The sequence below is a fragment of the Podarcis melisellensis genome (genome assembly GCF_964234715.1).
Source record: "Podarcis melisellensis genome assembly, chromosome: 5".
Classification (NCBI taxonomy): domain Eukaryota; kingdom Metazoa; phylum Chordata; class Lepidosauria; order Squamata; family Lacertidae; genus Podarcis; species Podarcis melisellensis.
Genome location: NC_138537.1, coordinates 58,957,194 through 58,979,474, shown reverse-complemented (window position 1 = coordinate 58,979,474; position 22,281 = coordinate 58,957,194). Strand labels below are relative to the sequence as shown.

The following is a 22,281-nucleotide window of genomic DNA, read 5'->3' as shown; positions in this document are numbered from 1 at the left end:
AAAGTATGCAAGAACGCCACAGGCATTGTTGGCTTCCAACTTTAATTCAATTTGAAGATGCTTACGGCTTTACATTTGGGGTGAAAACCTACAATTACATACACCTGTAGTATGGCCTTGCGAAGCATGAGTAGGAAATCAGAAACCGGCATTCTATTCTTTCCGGCAAATCGTGAATTGTTCCTGTGCAACGAACAATCATACATTTTATATTTCATTGGTCTTCATTAATGTGTCCTTGTGATGCATTAATTTTCTCCTTTCAGGGTAGATGTCAATTCACCAGTTTCTTTTAGTTCCTGGAAAGAGAAAAAAAGGGGAGGAAGCATTCAGAGGCTGGTGCCACCAAAAGAACTCTAGTTAGCCTGTAATTCAGCTTTCCTCATCCTGGTGCCCTCAAGACTCCAACTCCCATTACCCCTAATCAAGCGATTTTGTTGTTTTGCATATAGCTACATTACTGCAGGAGTAATTACTGCAGGAGTGCCTGGCGTGCTCTGGTCCATGGGGTCACGAAGAGTTGGACACAACTAAACGACTAAACAACAACACATTACTGCAGATCTACCAAGAGGACAAAGAGATACCAAAAAGCTTCTGTTGCTTTAGAAGTTGGTCATCTACGGACCTACCAGTCCGACAACTGGTAACCATCTCTCTGGTAGAAGCCAGGAGACCAGAGAAGAGACTGCAGAAGATAACTGCAGTTGCCCCAGTGAGCAGTCACCTCTGCAGACTCCTTAGAAAGGGGCAGGCGTAGCAGATGAGGCAGGTGTCAGCTGTCTGAAAGACGGACCACAGGGCAAGTGCATGGCAGAAGGGCATTTCTGTAACCTTAGTCTGCTCTAGAATGAGGCTTTGCTCAATATACATCCTCTCTCTTAACGTGCTCTCTAGAATCTGGGCAAGCGTGATAAGCAGGGAGAGGTTTGTTATTTGTTATCTTTCTGAACATGGAAAGCACACCATGTTAATCCAAGGTTGCACAGTGCCAAGGAATGGCTGCCACCAAAAGTATTGGCCCAATGCCTCTTCCTCGTGGCATTTAGCAAAACAGAACAAGCAGGATGCCATCATTGTTTTAGGCATTTCTACTGCTGGGAGTTGGGGAAGGAAGAGTGAAGCAAACAGTTTTGGTCTTAGCTATGCTTTGAGAAAAAGCAAGGCGTCTCCATTCCTTTGGACCAGGTTACCTGAGAGATCACCTTCTCCTCTTTAAGAGCCCCTACTCAAAATGCACCACCAAGTGAAGTGAAGCAGATGGTTTCAGGAAGAGAAATAGCTTCCCAAGAAAAGCTCACCTGCTGCCTTCTTTATGGTCTTTTTGGTTCCAGGTGAGTGACTTTTTCTTTATTTTTCTTTAGGATTTTTTTAGACCAGTTGCTCAAAGAAAATTATCCATGTGGTGTGCAAGTCCACTTATATATAAAATATGACTAAAACACACCAGCTAATTAAAAATAAGTATATATAATGGTTGGTTCGTCATGGTGGTTGTTCTGTGTTTATGGTATATAAATGTAATAAATAAATAAATTTATGGTATAATATATTTATACTAATGTTTTCAAATATGTTGTAAGTTACTTGGAGACCTCTGGGTAACAAAAGACTAACAAGTCCAATAGATGATTATTATTAACATATAACACCAATAAAATGTTTAAAATGAACGCTTTATTCTCCCAGGCTTTTAGAAGCTGTCATCTTAAAATCTCAACTTTTATTCCACTGCCCATATAGTGTATCTTAAATTATACTGAGAATTTGGTTTTAAGCCTTTCTCTACCAGAACCTTTATGTTTCAAATGTTTTTATGATATTTTGGTATTCTTCTTACTAAGAAGTTTTTTGGGGGACTTAGATCTATTATTCAGCAGGCAAATACCAGAAATAAAAAATAATAAATATAATCTTAGTAAGATCAACAGAGAAAAAGCTTGGGCAGGTTAATAGATTAAAAATAGGTTCTTTAACTGGGCATAATTAAAGAGATTTCTTTATGTAATTTTTATTAACAGTTATATTTGGGGGGGGGGGAATGAGAGAATGATGCTGACCTAGAAAAACTTCTAAAATAACTAAACTTAACTTTAAACAACATTTTGTCAACTTCAATTTATTCAATGCCCTCTAAAAGGCAGATTAACATGACTAATTTCCCCATCTCTTTAAAAACTATATAAAAAGAACCCTTTAATGCACTACTCCGAGAAATAAATGTGTGGGGTTTTTTTAAAAAAAAAATGGATACATGAGCAACGTAATACCAACTTCTTTTTAAAACCTAATGAGATTTATTGATTCTGTCTTCCCGGGAGTTACAGTGCCTATGGTATTGGCTATAAAACATTCAAGACAAGAATAGGCCCAAGAGTATTTGGGTTTAGAAGCCTGTGCTTGTTCTGTTGCACACACACACACACAAATATATATCAGAAGATGCAGTTAACAAATGCAGATCTATTTTTGTTGCTTAGGGCCTTTTCAAGAAAGCACACAATAAAGCCTTACCTTTTCTCAGGAATGAGAGACAGTTTGCTAGGCAAAATGTCATCACCTTACTCAAGAAAACACAACGTCAAAAAACTAAAACTGAGAACCAAATGAAAAGCTGTAAATGCACCCACAGGGGCGAAATGGTTCTTACAGGAAGGTAAGTGACTGCTGTCAAGAAAATACATTTCAGTGCTACACTAGCAGGCGACTTAGTTGCACACTGGAGATTTAGGGCTCCTTTCACCAATATATTAAGCTAATGATGAGAGTCACAGGAAAAACCAACTAAGTCACTCAGTCTCAAAACAAAAAAAAAAGAATCAGAAAAAGGGGTTTGTGTGGATGTGTGTGTGTGTGTGTGTCATCTCACCACGGCTGAACAAAGGGGAGAGATGCTCAAAAAGGAATAAGAAAACTCAAAATGCAGGGAAAACGCAGAGATAGATCAGTCTAGAGGTAGCTGGGCAGGGAGGAATGCATAATAATAGAGAGATTTACTTTGGAAATTTAAACGCTGCCCCTCCGATGGGTTTGCATTGTGTAGGGCACCTTACAACAATAATAAAAACCTCTGAACAACTAGGATTGTTTCTAAAGGATGTAAAAAAGGCACCAACCAAGGCAGGTTAAATGTTTGCCAGAATAAAAATGCTTTTTTGACCTGCCGGCAAAGAAAATAGGGGGACGGTGGGGTTCAACCAATCTCACAGAGCAAGATAATGAATGGCTGCTAACCACAGTGGACTGTGTCTTTACATCCATTGTCAGAGACAGCGTGCATCTGAATATCAGTTGATGGGAATCACAGGTGGGGCAAGTGCTGCTGCAGTGAGGTTCTGATGAGGGCTTCTCACTGGCATCCGGTTAGCCACAGTCAGAACAGGATGATGGGATAGATGGGCCCTTGGCTTGATCCATCAGGCCTCTCCTTATGTTCTGGGTGCAACTAGTTATGGCTGTGATCTCAACCCAACTGACTAGGGCTCAGCCACAGCTACGACACAAGAGAAAGGGGCAGGTAAGCTGATATGGAAATTGATGGTTCTTTGGGTATCCTGGACCAAGACATGTTTTTATTGGCTAATGACTCTTCAAAGTGATGGTGTTTGCTGTTTAGGGGTGTAAGAAGGAAACACCACCAGTTCGAAGAGTGACTAACAATAAAAACATGTCCAATATAAATGAGAACAAAATTTAGGAAGACCTTTTTTTAAGAATGAAGATTACACACACCTGCCAACTATTAGGTCTTTGCTTACCTTCACAATATCCAGGCCTCCGACGAGTTCCCCTTTCACATATAACTGGGGGTAGGTTGGCCAGTTTGAATACTTTTTTAATCCTTGCCGCACCTAAAGAGAATAAATGCTTGGTCAGCCTTCCACGGTGCAGTTTTTAAAGATGATGACAGGAAAAGCGCAAGCAAACAACGTACCTCTTCATCCTCCAATATATCAAACGTTTCATAATCAACACTAAAAAAAAGAATAATATAAAAAGGGTTTTATTATACAGGCTAGGAATATTCATTCAGCTACTCTAATTTCTATCGCTTATTTATCAGTGTAAACGTGATCCCAGCGACTGTATTTCAAGAGTAAAATGCAAGACGTTGCAATACTGTAGTGATATATTTGTTTATTTAGAGAATTTGTAGCCCACCCTTCGGCCAAAAAAGGCTCCCGGAGTGGCTTACATTACAATCAATTAAAACAAGACAGTCCCTGCCCACAATACTCACAATTTTAAAGAAAAACGACACACAAGGGAAAGGAGACAGGGAGGGAAGAGGGAAAATATACTATATATTTGGTGAAATATCCTAATAAAAGAGAGAAATATTTACTAAAGACTAGCAGATAATCTACACAGGCCAATCCATTTATGCAAATGGAAGTTAACTGGGCAAGGAATAGCTCAGTTGGTAGAGCACGAGACTCTTAATCTCAAGGTCGTGGTTTCGAGCCCCACGTTGGGCAAACGATTCCTGCATTGCGGGAGGTTGGACTAGATGACCCTCGTGGTCCCTTCCAACTCTACAATTCTATTATTTTATGGTTCTATGACATAGGTCAGCTCCACCATTTGCAGATGTTGTGGGGGAGGGGCTGAGGGGAAGGCTAGAGGTGAACCAAAGGGAGCCCCTGATCACCTAACACTAACATGCAACATGTTCCTAAGATCAGCTTCTGTAGAGGCACACTGCAAAGCAGCCAAGGTAGCACCTCTCAGGCAAAAGGAAGCATTTCCTCACACAGTTCAGAGGTGCTCCGACATTTGCTATTACAATATTGTAGTAATAGCCACCAACTTGGATTGTTTAAAAAGGGGTTATGGATGTGTCTTGGTGGCTGGGGCAGTACCTCCAGTATCAGAAACACTGTGCCACTGAATACAGACTGTTGCGAATGGAGACTGCTGCTGTGCTGAGGTGCTGCTTGTGGACTTTTCATAGGTTTCTGGTTGACCACTGAGAGAACAGAATGCTGGAAGAGACGGCCCTTTCGTCTGATCTAGCAGCACTGTTCCTATATACCTGTGCTCTTACTTTAAGAACAGATTCAAGGCAGAAAAGTATTTACATACCCGGTACCGTTTAGAATTTCTAGAATTTGCTTGCTGAATCCACACTTCGCCATCTGCAATAAGAAAAAAACAACTCTGACGTGCATTATGTTCCAGTGCATGTATGTGGCATGTAGCAATCCCAAGTAAGTGTCTGAAGCACATTTATACACAACATTTTTATTTTCCACCTTCGCTACACCAAGGATGAGGAACCTGTGGCTCTCAAGATGTTGTACTGGGCCGATTGCCGATTGGAGGTAATGGAAACTGAGGTCAGTGTGGTGGAGTGTAGTGGTTAGAGTGTTGGACTAGGACAGGGGTCTGCAACCTTTAAGACAAAAAGAGCCACTTGGACCCGTTTCCAAAGGGGAAAAAAACTGGGAGCCGCAAAACCATTTAGTCATTTAAAACAAATATATCTCCAGAGCCGCGATCTGACAGCGAGCGGAAAGGTGACGTCAGGACGGTGCGTGACTAATGCACGCACCGCCCCCATGCGACGTCACAGCCAGTACAGCGCCCGCCACAGTGGGGAGTGTCGGGGCGCCCATTGCACCTCCTCCCCTCACTAGTATCCGCCCTGGAGCCGCGGCAAAGGTGTAAAAGAGCCACATGTGGCTCCGGAGCCGCGGGTTGCAGACCCCTGGACTAGGACCTGGGAGAGCAGGGTTCACATTCCCACTTGGCCATGACTTTGGGCCAGTCACCGCCTCTCAGCCTACCCTGCTTCACCGGGTTGTTGTGGGGATTAAATGGATAATCATGTACACCACCTTGAAAGCCTTGAAGAAAAAGGTGGGATATAAATAAGGGGTTCCATACCCCTGCACTTCATCATCAGAAACCGAAACATGTGGCTACTTTACCAGCTCCTTAGGAATTCTCAGGGAATGAATTATATTTGCCATCAACATCTGCTCGAGCAAAAATTTCCCATAGCAACCCATTCCTCATATTGCATAATTAGGGCTGCGCTTTTTGCAGCTGTCACATGATGACGCAGTTGCCAGTGACCCTCATGGTTAACATGGACTGTGGTTGTATACGCATGTACACATCTATATATGACCACGCAGGGAAGTTAGCGGTGGGAACTGCCCCATTCTACCCTCTGAGCTAAGGCGTCAGGAGAAGAGGAAAAAGAGACTGTTCTGTTGTGGCACCCCATTGATGGAACCTGGTGCCAACACTGTTATCATTTCAGCCCCAGGCAAAGGTATCTTTATTGATCCTAAGCCTTTAGTGTATTATTTTAACATGCTGCTAAAACATATCCTTTTTTAAAACCTTCTATGTTTTCGTGCTCTAGAAACTGCTCTAGAAAACCGTGCTGAAGGAGTGAAATTAAGTATTTTCTTTATTCCCTACTTGCAGCAGCTGTCGGCTTGCTGTGTAGAGATGAAAAACCCATGGCACCCACATGATCACTACATTACCTCCATTATCAGAGGGAGTATGGTTCTGAACAGGCGTCTGGTTGGCCGCCTTGAGAACAGAATGCTGGACTAGATGAAACGTCTTCCAGTCCAGCAAGGCTCAACTTGTGTTCTTACGTTTATGATCTTTCACAGCCAGGTGCACTCCAGATGTTTTAAAATGACAGCTCCCATCATCCCCAACTACTGGCTACACTGCCTGGGGTTTATGGGAGCTATACACCAAAACATCTGGGTGCCACTAGACTGGGGACAGATGCCCTAAAGGATTTTAAGCACTAAAAGCATTTCCAAGAGCCTTACCTGCTTATTCCCTTTCATAAAGAGCATCACAGAAGCTTTGTTTATCAGGTCTTTAAGCCTAAAACAAGAGGCAGGGGGAAATACAGATAAAGTAGAACAGTCTTAGATAAAGGATTTTTTACCTGGGTAAAAGAAGGCGAAAGAGGAATTTAGCCTAAAAAATTGTCTGGTTTAAGAGCCACAGTGCTCCAGTTAATAATAATCGTAATAATTGTAACAGTCGTTGTTACGATTATCACTATCATTATCATTATTGGCTGCCCCTCTGACTGTGTTGCGCCACAATAAAACATCAAATATTAAAAACTTCCCTTCCCAGGGCTGCCTTCAGATGTCTTCTAAAGGTTGTATAGTTACTTATATCCTTGACATCTGATGGAAGGGTTGTTCCACAGGGTGGGTGCCACTACCAAGAAGGCCCTCTGCCTGGCTCCCTGTAACTTCACGTTTCACAGTGAGGGAACCACCAGAAGGCCCTCAAAGCTGGACCTCAGTGTCCGGGCAGAACGAGGTATACTGGGCTGAGGCCGTTTAGGGCTTTAAAGGTCAGCACCAACACTTTGAATTGTGCTTGAAAATGTACTGGAAGCCAATGTAGTGCGAGCCAATGTTATACAGTCCCAGAGGCCACTCCCAGTCACCAGTCTAGCAGACATAGGCTGGATTAGTTGTAGTTTCTGAGTCCCCAACAAGGTTATTGTGTATTCTGCTTGACCTGTTGCCTCCTCCTCCCAACGTTTTATTTCTAATCAAGTTTCACAACTAGACTAGTGGAATCAGTGTGCAATTCCCACCCTCGGGATTCAGGAATCCCCACACACCTAGATCATTTTGGGTTACACATTATTGGAAGTCCAAGACAAGTGTGGACAAAGCCAGGAATTTGCCCTATTCTTGGGGAGAAGCAGAGGGCTGGATTGCACTCTGCGTAAATTGCAAGGGATTGGCTGGAGGTGTGAGGCGCACTGGTACAGGATGAGACAATTTAACAAAAAATAAAATATCCCCAGTTTTCCCCAGCTGAAGGTGACCCAAAAAAAGGTGAGGTGGCAGCAAATACCAGGTAGCAAGATCTGGCTGGCAGCTCTACAGGGTTGTTGTGCGGCAGATGGGCAAGAAAAATGAAGGTGAATGAAAACCATAAGGCACAGAATTCTGTGTACTATGCACAGTAATCCTACACAGCAATAATTTTAATGGGGAGATCATTAATGGAATATGTGATTTTCCTTTGCAATATTTTTTTTTAAGTAAAATGTATCATACCTGTCTTCTATTTTATGTGCCTTGGGGCAGGTCATCTCCAGCTCTCCAGAAGCCTCAAGCTCCTGAAAAGAAAATTATTTCAAATTCATAAACCAAACACTATTTTAAAATTACGTTACTGAAAATGCAGATCTTTTGTTTTCTTACCTTAACAATGTCCAGCCCGCCTATAAGTTCCCCAGCTACATATAACTGTGGGTAAGTAGGCCAGCTGGAGTAGGTTTTCAGGCCCTGACGTACTTCTTCATCAGAAAATATATCGAAGCTGCTATACGCAATGTTATGTTTGTTAAGAATCTCCACTATTTGTCTGCTGAAGCCTGGAGGTTACGGGGGGGAAAGGAAAAGAAAAACATAGACCTTAACAAGGCTTTAACTTAAACCAAAACTGTGGTTTAGTGTCTACATTACAGCTTATATTAACATGTGTTGCAAGAAAGCTGCCCCCACAAAAAAGGTATATCTCAAAGGAAGACAATGTTTATCCAAATTGCATACCCTAGCAAGAACTACAGAGCTGAGTTTACAGAGCTTGTCCTGCTGCTTGCTCTGTTTTGAAGTGTGTTGTCCAGTTTAGGCAAAATCAAACCCAAATGCACATGCAGATAAATGTAATGCTTTGATCCAACCAAGGCTCTTATTTTAATATTTAGGTAGATATATTTACAACATAATGAATATTGCTTCAATCCCCTTTAAAAAAACCCACTTTCAAGAATGCAGATTCAACATATAGGGAGTTGGCATTAGTCCTATCAGCTTAAATAAAATTAATTTCCAAATAAATCATACAGTTCAATTTCTGTCCTAAATCTACCTTTTTTAACTATAATATGAAATTTTGATATTTGAACTGTTTGAAGCACTGCATGTCCCAAATCTGTAAGTCTACACAATTTTTCTCCACATAGAAATATTTCAACCACACAAATTTCAGGAAAAACAATGTTAACCTAACTCCTTAATTAGCAACTTGCATAAATATCAGTGTAATAAACCTGCATAAATATCAGTTTTGAAACCACAACCCATATCAAGTTTGGCATATTTTTCTGCTGTTTTAAAATCCTTTCCTAAAGAAAAATTATCTTCCTCAGACAACTAAATATCCAGTATATAAATTAAAGTAGCTCTACCTGGTGAGACCTGAAACACCTCACACCCATTTTCAAAAGGTTCTAATAAATGGGATTTAAAGCAACAAATTTTAAAAAGTTTCAGGCACATACAGACAAAAGGAACCTTTACATGATTTTCCATCTCACAAATTCATCCATTACTTTTGATATGTGCTGTAGCTCCAGGTCCTCCATGATCTGCATTTTGAGCCATGAGCAAGTAGCATTTATTTATATGGCATCTAAGTTGCTTTTCTTCCACAACTGAAGCATTAAGTTCTTGTACAGCCTGGAGTGAAACAAGAATCCCGAATTCCACTTCCCCCCACTACCACCAACCCGCCATTCATCTGGGAGTTCATTAGTAAACAGCTACAGGCTGATTGCTGATGGTTATTCTGCTGCCAATATATTAACTCGTTTCTACTGTAAGAGGCTGAGAGAAGGAGAGAGAAAGAGAGCGCTTCATTTTAGCTGTAGGCAACTCCATGCAGACGAGAAAGATTGATTGGTGGCGGTTCATTTTTAAGGGTTAAAGTAGCAGACTGGAAATGTTATGCTTAGGGATAAAGTGCCAACACTGCTTTATTCCCATAACAAAAGGTTTAGGCTGACTTTCTGAGCAAACACCATCTGAGCAACGCAAGAGCTAATGAAAGCGCCGCTGAAGTGCGCGTACATGAACACACAGGCCGCTTGAAGAGTGGTGCGGACGCTGCGCTGCCGGTGATAGGAAGCTAAGTACAATTATAATACTAATGATGTAAGCAAGCAACAAGCCCGTGAGCACAGAGCCAAGGGGATAGACCTCATTTAACATTATTATGAATTGGCTTTCCGTAGGAAGTGGCGAAATGCGGGACATAACAAGGATTTCTGATTCCACACCAAGATCCAATTACGCTCCGTTGCAATCGACAACCTGCTATTAGTATGAAAATTAGCCTGGACACCATCCATCAGGAACCTCTTCTGCACAAGATGCATTGTGCAGAAGCTCCCGGCTGACCCGCTCCTGGGCTTGAAGCTGCATTGCAAGCCGAGGGGGCTGAACTCCAGTAAAAGGCCAAGGGGCTGCTTTCTTACCCTAAGCCTGGGGCCATTCAGCTGTGGCACTCTGTACATTATCGGACTACAACACCCAGAGCCTCGAACAGTGCTGGCTACAGCTGACAGGGCCCCAGCAACATGGGGGCCACCACAGGCTAGCCCCTTCCTACCATCCCTACAGCTAATCCCCTCCGGTTGTCAACACAGCTGTCCTTGCGGCCCACTTGAGGAAATAAGGACCAGCTCATTATTGTGTTAGTTGTGTGAGATGCGGCTAGTGAGGTGTGAATGGACATATAGCCCAGTCACGACAAATGTCTCTCTAAGCCCAAGTGTGGGGGGGAACTATTCATATTCAATTTATTATAGAACAGCAAAGGAGAGCAGCAATGTTATCTTCAGCCTTAGTACTTTGCACTAATTCTGATCCTCCCAGATTACGTGCAAATCACACCAGCTTTTGGAACTTGCTGCCCACCTGCAACCAGCAATTGCCCTCAAAAGACCACTGAGATAGTGAATTATATCTACCTTGCTAGAGACACACTCTCCTCCCACCCCCCTGGACTGGTGGACTTGCAGGCTGCACTGCGTTAACACGCCTTTGTCAAGGCATCGCAAATAGCTCAGCTTTTCCCTCTTGTAGAAGGAATATGCATATGGTGCATGTGCAGCCGGTACCAAACCGCATAAGCACAATATTGTACTGTGGTGCTTACGTATGCACCACGTCACATGAAGGCATCTGTACATGAGAAATATTAAAGCTCTCCATAGAGCCATATTAAGATGCAAGCTTCAAACCTGAAGCCACTGCTCCATCTGCAACCCCATACAGTAGGGTGAATTTTTATGTCTCAGAGCAAGGGGGGGGGACCTAACTAGGGCATTGTTTGCATTCTGAGAATTCAATGACAACTTCAGCAAGATGATGCCCTTGCCTTGCTGGGACTCTGTTTGCTTATAAGCTTGCGGGGAGAAAACCAAAAAATGTATAATGAGTTACCAGGGCCTAGGAATCCATTTATCATACCTTGATCGCCATTATTTCAGTTTAGTTCATTTTTCTTTTATAAAGTGGTATATGAACATTATTGGTAATGAAAAGACAGTACATTCCATAATTAGAGCCATTTCCAGAAGAAAGAAAAAAAGAAGATTCAGTAATTGAATTGGCTCAAGGAATCAAAAATTTTATTCTTGGGTTATACCACCTAAATGTCAATGTGTCCTTTAACAAAATCACTAACCCAACAGGTTCAGTGATGGAATGTCAATTAATTTTCACCAATGGATGTTAACAAGAAGTGATTCTGAAATGTTTTCTTATAGGCTGCTAACTGACATCCCTAAACAAATGCTTACGCTATGTCTCTTATGGTATGTATTGCTCAGACTGATGCTTGTGCAATGGACTTCAGTGATCCACCTTGAGTTTCTGAGGGCATACTCTGTCACTTGTCTCCCTCTGCACGGTTTTAAGACATGTCCTGTTCTACTCCCCTTTTAATTTCATTGTTCAATCAGCACACAGCTATTCTTACAGAGCAACATGGTGCATGTGAGGACCTCTGCACACTAACAAATAGATTGTTGAAGGGGAGGAGGCAGAAAACAGAAAAAGTTAGAACTGGACCCAAGCACAAAAAAAGTTCAAGAACAGTGCTCTGGCTTGATGACTGTGGCTTTAAGCCTCAACTCATTCAGGCAATACAGCTGTGTGGACATGGTTGGACTTGGGCTGCTAGGTGCCCTGGACACAGTGGAAACCTATATTTGCATCACCGTTATTCTCTATCCATCTCCATTCCAACTCCACTCTAAGGCCCTAAACCTCTGGCCTAACCAACTGTTGATCTAGCAACCATATTCTACTTTTCGGAACCTAACAAGATGGTGGGCCAATACAAAGGCTATAGTGTGGCTGCAGCTAATGGGGTGCAAGGCAGCCTTGAAGGGGAACAGCACTATCCCAATCAACTTATCCCCTCTGGAGTCTAGGACAACAGTTCCATTTGTCACAAAGGGTGGACCAACAATGGGGACAAGAATAGTAGCCACTCAGATAGAAAGAGTAAGATATAATATCATTAGATACTCCTTAGGTATCTAGCCCTGCTGAATAAAATAGAAATTCAAGACAATTCCTACCACAACGAGGCTCCTGAGGTGTTCCCTTCATAAACAGCATGCAAGGTGCAGCATTTGTCAGTTTCTGGAGTCGCACATTCAGGTCTTCTTTCACATTGTCATTAGAGCCAGGCGGAATGGTTGAGCTGGAGGCGTGGCGCTGGACTTTCTTGGTCAGTTCTGGTGCATGAGCACCGTCTAATCGGTCAATTTTTTGGGAATTCTACCAACAGAGAACAGCAGTTTGGGCAAACATTATGAACTTCACAAGCACAGTCTTTAAAAAGCTACTGGAATTTGAACACACATACTCTCTCTCTCTCTCTCTCGCTAGACCATATACAAGCATTATTTTGTAGGATTCAAGTCAAAGCAGGTTAAAAGCCCCCAGAGAAATCCACTGAGTGCTACTGGTGTACAATCTCATTTCTATAGGGCTAACACAACTGAAAGGAGCACACACATGGCCAGAACGTGTAGTAGGTTAACTAACCCAAGCTCTGCGCTTGGTGAATGGAATTTTGTTAGAACTCGCTTTAACAACAATATCATTACCTGCCAAAAGGATTTTGGACGGATCACCACAACGAGCTTAGGAACCAATCAATAGTCATCTCCACATCACTATCCAACAGTGTTAAAAGGTTTCAAATTCAGGAACTTCCTGGTGATGCAGAATGTATTTCTCAAAAAAATGTTTCTGCAAGTTACAGCGTAGGGTAGCTTCAAATTTTTTTGAAATAGGCCTTCACCACATGGCTAAGATGAATGCAATTCCCAGCATTCCTAAATTAATCAAATGTTACCTCTGAACAAAGTATCACACCAGTACTGAGAACAGAGAACATCATAAGCATCCATGGAAGTAAGCAAGCTAAAAAAAGGCTTACCTTAAAAAACAAGAATGTTGGGACTGAAGTAATTTCATATTTTTCAGACACTTCAGGAACCGCTTCAGCTTCCAGCTTAAAAACAAACAAACATAAAACATCTTTTGTTTCCAAGCTCTTATTTATAGTTTAGATTGTGCTGGCTGATCTTGTCTACACTGTTCTTTTAGTCATGTTAAATGTTTAAAAAGGATTTCAGTGCAAAAGTTTGTGACACATTTGCATTTAAATGAAACTCACAGGGAAGGCTTGTCATCCACTGAGCCTGCAGTGTCAAAACAGGTTCAGAGGTTTTTATTTTGTTGCACATTTCAAAAGATGCCTGGAGGCTGTGAATAAAAATTTTGGTGCACTAGTGACCTAGTAAATTTTCAATCATATGCAGCTACTACTATATTGAAATCCATAAATCACTGACCCCAGTTATGTCATGATTACAGTGCTTATTTTCTGCCCACAGCAATTCTTGCTGTTTGCTCTATTGACTAATTTCAAGAGGCAGTACATCATGACTGACATTTGCAGCCTTCTGCAAATTATGAAGCAAAAAAGGAGTATTTCTTCAATAAACTATTGATGCCTGCTAAATTTTTGTTTTTAACTCTTGCAAGACTGCTAGATATTAGTATACTACTGACCTGAAACCTAAACAGATCATCAAATACAAAATTGTAGAAAATGCAAATATCAAATACATTTCCATTTACAGACACAGGAGACACATATGATCCAACTATAAAGGACTATATGACTGTTGGGAAACGGGAGGCAGACAAGGTAGTTTGCTTAAGAGCACATTAATTCTGGCATGTGATATACATGTGTGAATGCCTGAAATATTGGTGAATGTTGACATTAGCATGTGAATGCCGATATCCCCAATGAGTTTTGTGGATATCCTAAAACAGATATCTTTTAAACACAGTATTCACTGGGGTTTCTGAGCTGGGGAAGGGTCACAGCTCATCTGATTTCCATGCAGCAAGCCCCAGGGTCCAATCCTTAGCATCTCCAGGTAGGACAAGGAGAGAACCCAGCCTAAAATCCTGTAGAGCCGTCGCCAGAAAATGTGGATAATACTGAGTTAGCTAGATCAAGGGTCTGACTCAGTGTAAGGCAGCTTTCTATGTTCCTATGCCCTTAGAACAGAGGCTCTCTTTGGGAGGATGTACCGTATTTTTCGCACCATAGGACGCACTTTTTCCCCTCCAAAAATGAAGGGGAAATGTGTGTGCATCCTATGGTGCGAATGCAGGCTTTCGCTGAAGCCTGGAGAGTGAGAGGGGTCGGTGCGCACCGACCCCTCACGCTCTCCAGGCTTCGCGGACCTCTCCGCAAGGAGCCGGAGCGCTCCGGCTCCTTGCGGGGAGTTGCCAGCATGCCGAAGCCTGCGCGCGCTGAGCTCAGCGCGCCCAGGCTTCGCGGACCTCTCCGCAAGGAGCCGGAGCGCTCCGGCTCCTTGCGGGGAGTTGCCAGCATGCCGAAGCCTGCGCGCGCTGAGCTCAGCGCGCCCAGGCTTCGCGGACCTCTCCGCAAGGAGCCGGAGCGCTCCGGCTCCTTGCGGGGAGTTGCCAGCATGCCGAAGCCTGCGCGCGCTGAGCTCAGCGCGCCCAGGCTTCGCGGACCTCTCCGCAAGGAGCCGGAGCGCTCCGGCTCCTTGCGGGGAGTTGCCAGCATGCCGAAGCCTGCGCGCGCTGAGCTCAGCGCGCCCAGGCTTCGCGGACCTCTCCACAAGCAGCGGGAATGCTCCCACGGCTTGCAGAGAGCTGCCTGTTTGCGGGCTGGGGTCGGGGGAAGCTCGAGCTTCCCCCGCCCCAGCCCCGCGCCTGGGGGGGGGGGGAATAATTTTTTCCCCTTTATTTCCCCCCCAAAAAATGGGTGCGCCCTATGGTCCGGTGCGCCCTATGGTGCGAAAAATACGGTATACTTCTGCATACCCATTGCTGGAAAATGCAGGAGGCGAGAGTGCTATTGCGCTCAGCTCTTGGCTTCTAGGCTCCCCATAGGCATCTAGCTGACCACTGTGAGAACAGGAAGCTGGTCTAGATATGTGACTGGCTCTTCTCATGTTCTTCATTGTTGGAGATTCACAGCATTTGGGAGGCCTATCAACATTTAAGCTGTCTTAAACCAAGTGAATTTCATGTCACGCATACATGGCGATTTGTAAGTGGAAACAGCAAGACAGAATGAGCTACTTGAACTTTAAAGAAAACCCAGTGACTATCTGTTGTGAAGATAAAGGGTAATGAGACATTAGGGGTGAAGAGAGATAAATTAGGAGACCAAAGTCACATTGACATCTTGCACTTTATCCTGAAACTACAAAAAATCAGTACACGTCGATGCAAATTTTCAATACAGTGGTACCTCAGGGTAAGTACTTAATTCGTTCCAGAGGTCCGTACTTAACCTGAAACTGTTCTTAACCTGAAGCACCACTTTAGCTAATGGGGCCTCCTGCTGCTGCAGTGCCGCCGGAGCACGATTTCTGTTCTCATTCTGAAGCAAAGTTCTTAACCTGAGGTAATATTTCTGGGTTAGCGGGGTCTGTAACCTGAAACGTATGTAACCTGAAGCGTATATAACCTGAAGCGTATGTAACCCGAGGTACCACTGTAAAGTGTATTACTTAAGGTGCAATTAAAACAAGGAAAACAACCTTGACTGTGGAAAGATAGCAATTCCAGCTAAGTTTAATTTTTTATGTTTGTATGATCAGGACATGGAGCAGGATCAATTTCCCACCCTTCTGTTGTTAGGTCATAAAGCTTTAATATTTCCTACTATTAGGGAAATGGAACATTATTCTGCAGGTTTTCCTGTGCCTAGCCGTTTGACTCTTACGGTAAGCATCTCTGCTTATTTCAGTGGCACCTAGAGGTGACTCAAGTGTCCAGATGCTCATGACAAACTCCATCCCAACATAACTGAATCAACTCAGTATATATGTGGGATCAATGTTTGAAAGCTCCTCAACAACAACATCTTAGGTACGGTTCTCTGTGGTGGCAGCCTTTAAGTAATGGAATTCCTTCACTCCAGAAGTTCATTATACAGTTTTCAGCAAATGCTGAAGATGCACCTCTTCACCCTGGCTTTGAAACTTGGTGTGCATTTTCAAGATGCGGGTGGCGCTGTCATCTAAACCACTGAGCCTAGGACTTGCCAATCGGAAGGTCGGAAGTTCGAATCCCCGTGATGGTGTGAGCGCCCGTTGCTCAGTCCCTGCTCCTGCCAACCTAGCAGTTCACAAGCACGTCAGAGTGCAAGTAGATAAATAGGTACCGCTCTGGCGGGAAGGTAAACGGCGTTTCCATGTGCTGCTCTGGTTTCACCAGAAGCGGCTTAGTCATGCTGGCCACATGACCCAGAAAAACTGTCTTCGGACAAATGTCGGCTCCCTCGGCCAGTAAAGCAAGATGAGCACCACAACCCCAGAGTCGTTCACGAGTAGATCTAACTGTCAGGGGTCCTTTACCTTTACTATTCTTGTGATTGAAATTTGTTTTCATTGTTTTCAATACTGAATTTTAAATTGTTGTAACACGACCTGCTGGTGGAGGGCAGGCAGTAAATTTAACAACAGCAGCAAGAAGGCAGACTTTTATTTATGTTTTTTTGCCCTCACTTTGTTTAGGACTACTTGTGGTGTGGTTTCTATAGTAGTTTAATGCATTTTTTAAAAAAAACCTCTTACTACAATAAAAGATTACATGTCACAGATGTAGCTAGCCATTCTGAGGTGGCAGAGCTACAGAAGGCAAATCAGCTACATCTCTGGCAAACAAGGACAATAAGTTTTCTTTTCTCTTTTCTGTTTCTGTTTAGCATAATTGATGTTGTACTTTCATGTTTCATCTTTCCTCATTGTAACTCACTGAAAGCCCCATCTATTTTCAGTTAATCGCTACCACGCAAACGTATTAATTTTATAATTAATTTGACTTCAGGCAATACAATTATAGACTTGCACAATGATGGGACTTTACTTACTGTAGCTAACTGTTACCAATAGTGACTTAACGACACATTACTCAACTACAAGAACTACTAGTACAATAATGCAGAGTTCTGTTCCATACCATACATCAAAACCAAAGCTGTTTGGCTGAAACACTGCGGTCACAGATATTTATGTTCTAAGTGTCATGGTGGGGCATCTTAATGGACCAGTTCACACAACACATTACACCACAGTTAAAAACAACCTGTAGTTTAATATAAACACACCTTGTGCTAGTGTGCACTACTGAAAATGTTTAATTCCACTACTTTCCTGTTCCTGCTGATGCCACACCGCCAGGAGACAAATCACAAGAAGCAGGCCAAGAGCAAATCTTGGGTACCACTGGTGGTTTTGCTTGGAAAGAAATAAGCCATGAGTCTTGAGTTCAGATTGCAAAACAGTCCGGACCTTTGCTTGTTTCCCAGCAGAGAAGTAGGAACTTCTCAGCAACATACACATTCCCACAGTTTGTTTTTAACTACGGTTTCAATGTGACATGCAAACTGGGCCAATATCAATTTCTGGGCGTAATCTATCATTATTATTGTTTATTGCATTTGTATCCCAACTATTTCTCCATGGCTCTCCCCCTCCTCATTTAAAGCCCACAACAATCCTGTGAGGTACATTAGGCTGAGAGGTGATGACTGGCCCAAGGTCACCCAGTGAAGTTCATAGCTGACTAGGGATTTGAACCCTGGGTCTTCCCTTTGAATGGCACTAACAGGTCAACCACTGTAACATTTTCATATGGCACAAAGCACTGTGAGGAGTTGGTGGGCAAGCAAATCAACTGGTCATACACAGGGACAAGCTTGTGTCTCACATTAGTTGAAGTCAATGGTCAACTACGAGGAAGCAGGCCAGTGACACAGTTGCTCAGGACAACCCTTAATGAGGTATCTTGCAAAGATATTTCCATGAGCAGAGGGGTTGGGGTTAATTAATAGGGTAGGCCACATGGCATTTGACACCTCATCATGGTTTGAGGAATTCCTAAAGCATGGAGCTGAGGAATACTGACACAAATGTTTAATGCTTGTTTTTCAGCACCATAGGGGTGTTTTAATCCAAACTACTAATGAAGGGTTGATGAACAGCACTTGTAACTAGCACATTTTTCTTTTCCTACCTACCAGAGTGCTGGTTCAGGGACATACAAGTATTATTACACAAATCCAGATTTCAATCTACCATAGGAAGACAGCCACCATACATAATTATGCAAACCCAAAAACTTACGTATCTTTGTTAGGTGAAATCAGTAGCTAAAACACAAATTAAGAGAATATCTATTTACCCAACCAGCAGCATCATTACATCTAATCACACAAGTGTGGGGGGGGACTTTTTTAAAGAGTAGTATTACTCTCTTAAATCCCTCAGATAAGAAGATCAGGATTTAGTCAATTGCATTACAGGGGAAAAAGCTACTGGGAGTTGTATTAAAAGTGCTAGCTCAAGTAACTAAATGAGAAAAAAAGAGTATTAGCATTATAGCTGGATACTTGGCAATCAAAGATTTGGATGGTTATTTCATGTCAACATTTTGAATACCAAGCCTCTTAGACCTGCTTGCACCCTCAGATCTTAGCCATAGACTACTTATGTCTCACCAGACCTCTTTCTATCATCTTTCCTTATTACAGAACACTACCTCCTGTTTTTATACTGATGCTTGCAAACAACCACTGAGTCCACGCTTTCACCAGAAAGTAAGCGCCATCGCAGCTCAGAGTATGGTATTGATAAGACCAAGGGTACAGGTTCGACCCCCATGTGGGGCAGCTGCATATTCCTGCATTGCAGGGGGTTGGACTAGTTAATCCTCAGGGTCCCTTCCAACTCTACAAGTCTGTAATTCTATGCATGCACCTCCCCATTGAAAATACATTTTGTTCAATCACCTCCCACTGACTTTCACGAGATAATTTTACAGACTGTGGCATTTCCTAGGCTGCTAAGCATTGCCCCTACTCTCGACGCTGTCACCAATTAGCTTTAATAAGTTATTGTAGTTTTAAAGTAAGGGAATAGAAGAGTCTATGACACTTACAGTGGTACCTTAAGCTAAGAACTTAATTCGTTCTGGAGGTCTTTCTTAACCTGAGGTACCACTTTAGCTAATGGGGCCTCCCACTGCCGCCGCCACGCGATTTCTGTTTTCATCCTGAAGCAAAGTTCTTAACCTGAGGTACTAGTTCTGGGTTAGCGGAGTCTGTAACCTGAAGTGTCTGTAACCTAAGGTACCACTGTACTACTAAGGAAAGAGAATAGCAAGGCAATTGCAAAGCCACAATAGACCCAAGTTGCCAAGTTCCAAGGTTTTAAGCAATGGAGGAGCAGCTAAAGTAGTTACGCTTCCACCTTTTCCCAGTATGCACACAGCAAACATTCATGTTAAATCAAAAGCAGATAACACAATGTCAGTTCAACTTACTTTCACAAATGCAACCTGTAGATGCTCCTTTGCTAGCTCAGCCATGACATTGTTCATTTGAACACACTGAGGAGCCCATGGGGCCCAAAAATGAACCACCACTAAAGACCTGTGATGAAATAAACAGGGAAAACAGAGAGGTCAGATGCCAGCAAAACAATGTAAAATAAAAGCAATCAAAGTCACGGCGAAAGGTTCTAGCTTTAATCACTAGTTATCTCACATGAAAAGATATCGGGAAGAGGGCAGAAAATGTTTCTCTCTGCCTGAGACCCTGGAGAACCACTTCCAGTCAAAATTGAGATTAGTTGGCCAAACAGACCAACAATCTGATTCCATGGCTGCATTTAGATAGTTCTCTGTCAGCTTAAAAAGCCAAGATATGAACAAGCTGTGTGCACATCTTCCTTTACACAAGCAAGCTGAGAAAAGAAGGAAGTTTTCTGTTAACCAGAAGCTGGAAACTATAGTTAACTGCCTCTGATTGCATTAGAATATTTTAAAACAATTTCAAACCATGGCTTAATATCCTGGCTTTGGAACAAAGCTGTTAGCCATAGTTTCTTGGTTCAGACAAAATGGGAAACTAGGGTGAACTGAAAAGTTACTGGTTTGCTCACCTCTGCTACAATGGTAGAAGACAGTTGGTACACAGCCACAAGGATTGCTCATATCACAGTATATGGCAAACCAATGCTCCCCATGGCCTGCCTTCTGGTTCTACTCAAGGCAGTGATCCAAATTCAACTCTCACTCACTGCCACATATCCCATTTACATATTCCGGGTAATTTACAACCATGATGTGTTGCCCCTCAGTGGGAGATTGCATAGCGAAGATTTCCAACCTAGCAATTCCCTGTAGGACCACACTAGAAGGTACAAACTGAACCTGTTAATTCACCTCACATTAATCCATTATACCCCATCATTCCATGAGATGGATAAATAACGGTCCTGGCAGTCATAGAGGTTCTGCAGAGAAAAGTTGGTAACAACTAGGGCTGGGGCTTTCTTTTCCAACACGCTGGGTCTTTTTCACAGGTCATGCTAGCAGAAATCCAGAGTGTTTTTAAATCCCCTTTATTTGAGAAAGAGAAATCCCAATCACAGGGCGGGGGCATCTTTCCCTCCTGGTTGGGTGTGTAAAACGCTCCCATACATGGGTATCAACCTTGTGTTTAAATACTAGTCTCATAGCCACAGGCAAACCAGAAATACATGATGGCAAGTGGATGAGCTGGCAGAGAAGCAACATAGCAATCTAGCCTTCTATTGCACTCAGCACACAAAGGAAGCCATCTGCAGAACTTTTGTCTCACCTTTATCAACACTCAGCACGACAGTAAAAAAGGGGGGGCATTCTAATACTATAAAGTTATGGCCTGCAAAGACACTCATACATCAGGAAAAGTGTGCAGATCTCTTTTTATAAAAGTATCAGCACTTAAGTCTGGTGGAGTGTCATTTATGTGATCTGACCTGCTCCCTTAACCTCTGTCCTGTGGGGGAGCCAAGACCATGCTACCGCCCCCATACACACGTGTCCTCAAGAGGCGCTTTTATATTTCACACGATTATGGACTGGACCCTCAAAGCGCACACTTCTGGGAAGTAAAACTGCGCACAAATTAAGCCTACTTTCAGAAGGACGGCGGCGGCGTTGTGCACGACCCCCGAAGCCTGTCTACTCAGAAGTAGGACTTTGAAGCCTTATTTATTCCCGCACAGGAGAAGAACTCTTGCCACCCTTCAACCTTCTCGATCGTGAGAAGGGTAAAGGGAGCGCACAAGGCAGGATAACGACGGCTGAACTCCTAGCCACGCTGGCTGGAGAGAAAGCCCCCATTCGGCTCAGCGGCCCAAAACGTCGGAATGGACACCCGCATCAAGTGAACGTGTGAATGCGGAGCGGCGGCCTGGCAGCGGGCGCTGCTGCTGCTGCTGCACCCGCTTTCGGCTGCGGTTGTTTGCCAGCCTCGGAGCCAAGCTTGGAAGCCGGGGGAGGCGGCGGCGGCGGCAGCAACAACGTACCTTCCCGGCTGCTGCAGCAGATCGCGGAACTGGTCAGCGGACGCCGCTTCTGCCAGAGCTGCCGCTCCTCCTTCCGCCGCCATAGCTGGTGCTGATCTCGGCGCCGCCGCCAAGCGAGGGAGGGAGGGACGGGGACTGGGAGGTGCTAAACGCACATGTCGTCTACTAGCCTATCGCCTCCGCTAAGACGGCCTCACTGCGCATGCTCTAGAGTTGTTGTTGTTTTGTTTTTTTCCACTCACTCGCCGATTCAGCCTCGGGAACGCTTGCTGAAATCTCGCGCATGCCGCTTAGCGAGAAATGAAGCCCTGCGGTTCCAAAGCGGCCTGCCCACAACTCTTATGCAGGTGTAGCCAACGCGCCTTGTTCTTAAGGCAGTGCATAGCTTAGAGGCAAATGCCACTAAAACTTTACTGGGACTTTTAATGTTGGTGCGCGGGATCTATCCATGTTTGCAGTTGTGTGCACACACCCACACCCAGCCAGTCTGAAGAACGTAGGAAACTGCCCAACACCGACTCAGATCTTGGTCCACCTAG

At 43.5% G+C, this 22,281-nt stretch overlaps 1 protein-coding gene across 1 annotated transcript; it reads right to left on the bottom strand.

The window, feature by feature from the left end:
* Positions 1 to 23: 23 nt before the first annotated feature.
* Positions 24 to 21,901, bottom strand: GLRX3 (glutaredoxin 3). Its single transcript, XM_081912208.1, has 11 exons — positions 21,743 to 21,901; positions 19,710 to 19,818; positions 13,261 to 13,335; positions 12,392 to 12,593; positions 8,220 to 8,392; positions 8,073 to 8,134; positions 6,807 to 6,864; positions 5,086 to 5,138; positions 3,935 to 3,974; positions 3,759 to 3,851; positions 24 to 299 (listed from the first exon to the last, which is right to left on the bottom strand). The coding sequence occupies exons 1-11, from the start codon at positions 21,823 to 21,825 to the stop codon at positions 249 to 251; spliced, it is 999 nt and encodes a 332-aa protein (XP_081768334.1). The 5' UTR covers positions 21,826 to 21,901; the 3' UTR covers positions 24 to 248.
* Between the last annotated feature and the right edge of the window lie 380 nt (positions 21,902 to 22,281).

What these genes read in the sequence shown, in the direction of transcription:
- GLRX3 (XM_081912208.1), bottom strand. Translation starts at nt 21,825, where the DNA reads ATGGCGGCGGAAGGAGGAGCGGCAGCTCTGGCAGAAGCGGCGTCCGCT. An exon ending in CAACATTCTTGTTTTTTAAG is followed by an intron (nt 12,594 to 13,260) that starts GTAAGCCTTTTT and finishes CTCTGTTGGTAG; the next exon opens with AATTCCCAAAAAATTGACCG. An exon ending in GAAATTCTAAACGGTACCGG is followed by an intron (nt 3,975 to 5,085) that starts GTATGTAAATAC and finishes TCTTTTTTTTAG; the next exon opens with TGTTGATTATGAAACGTTTG.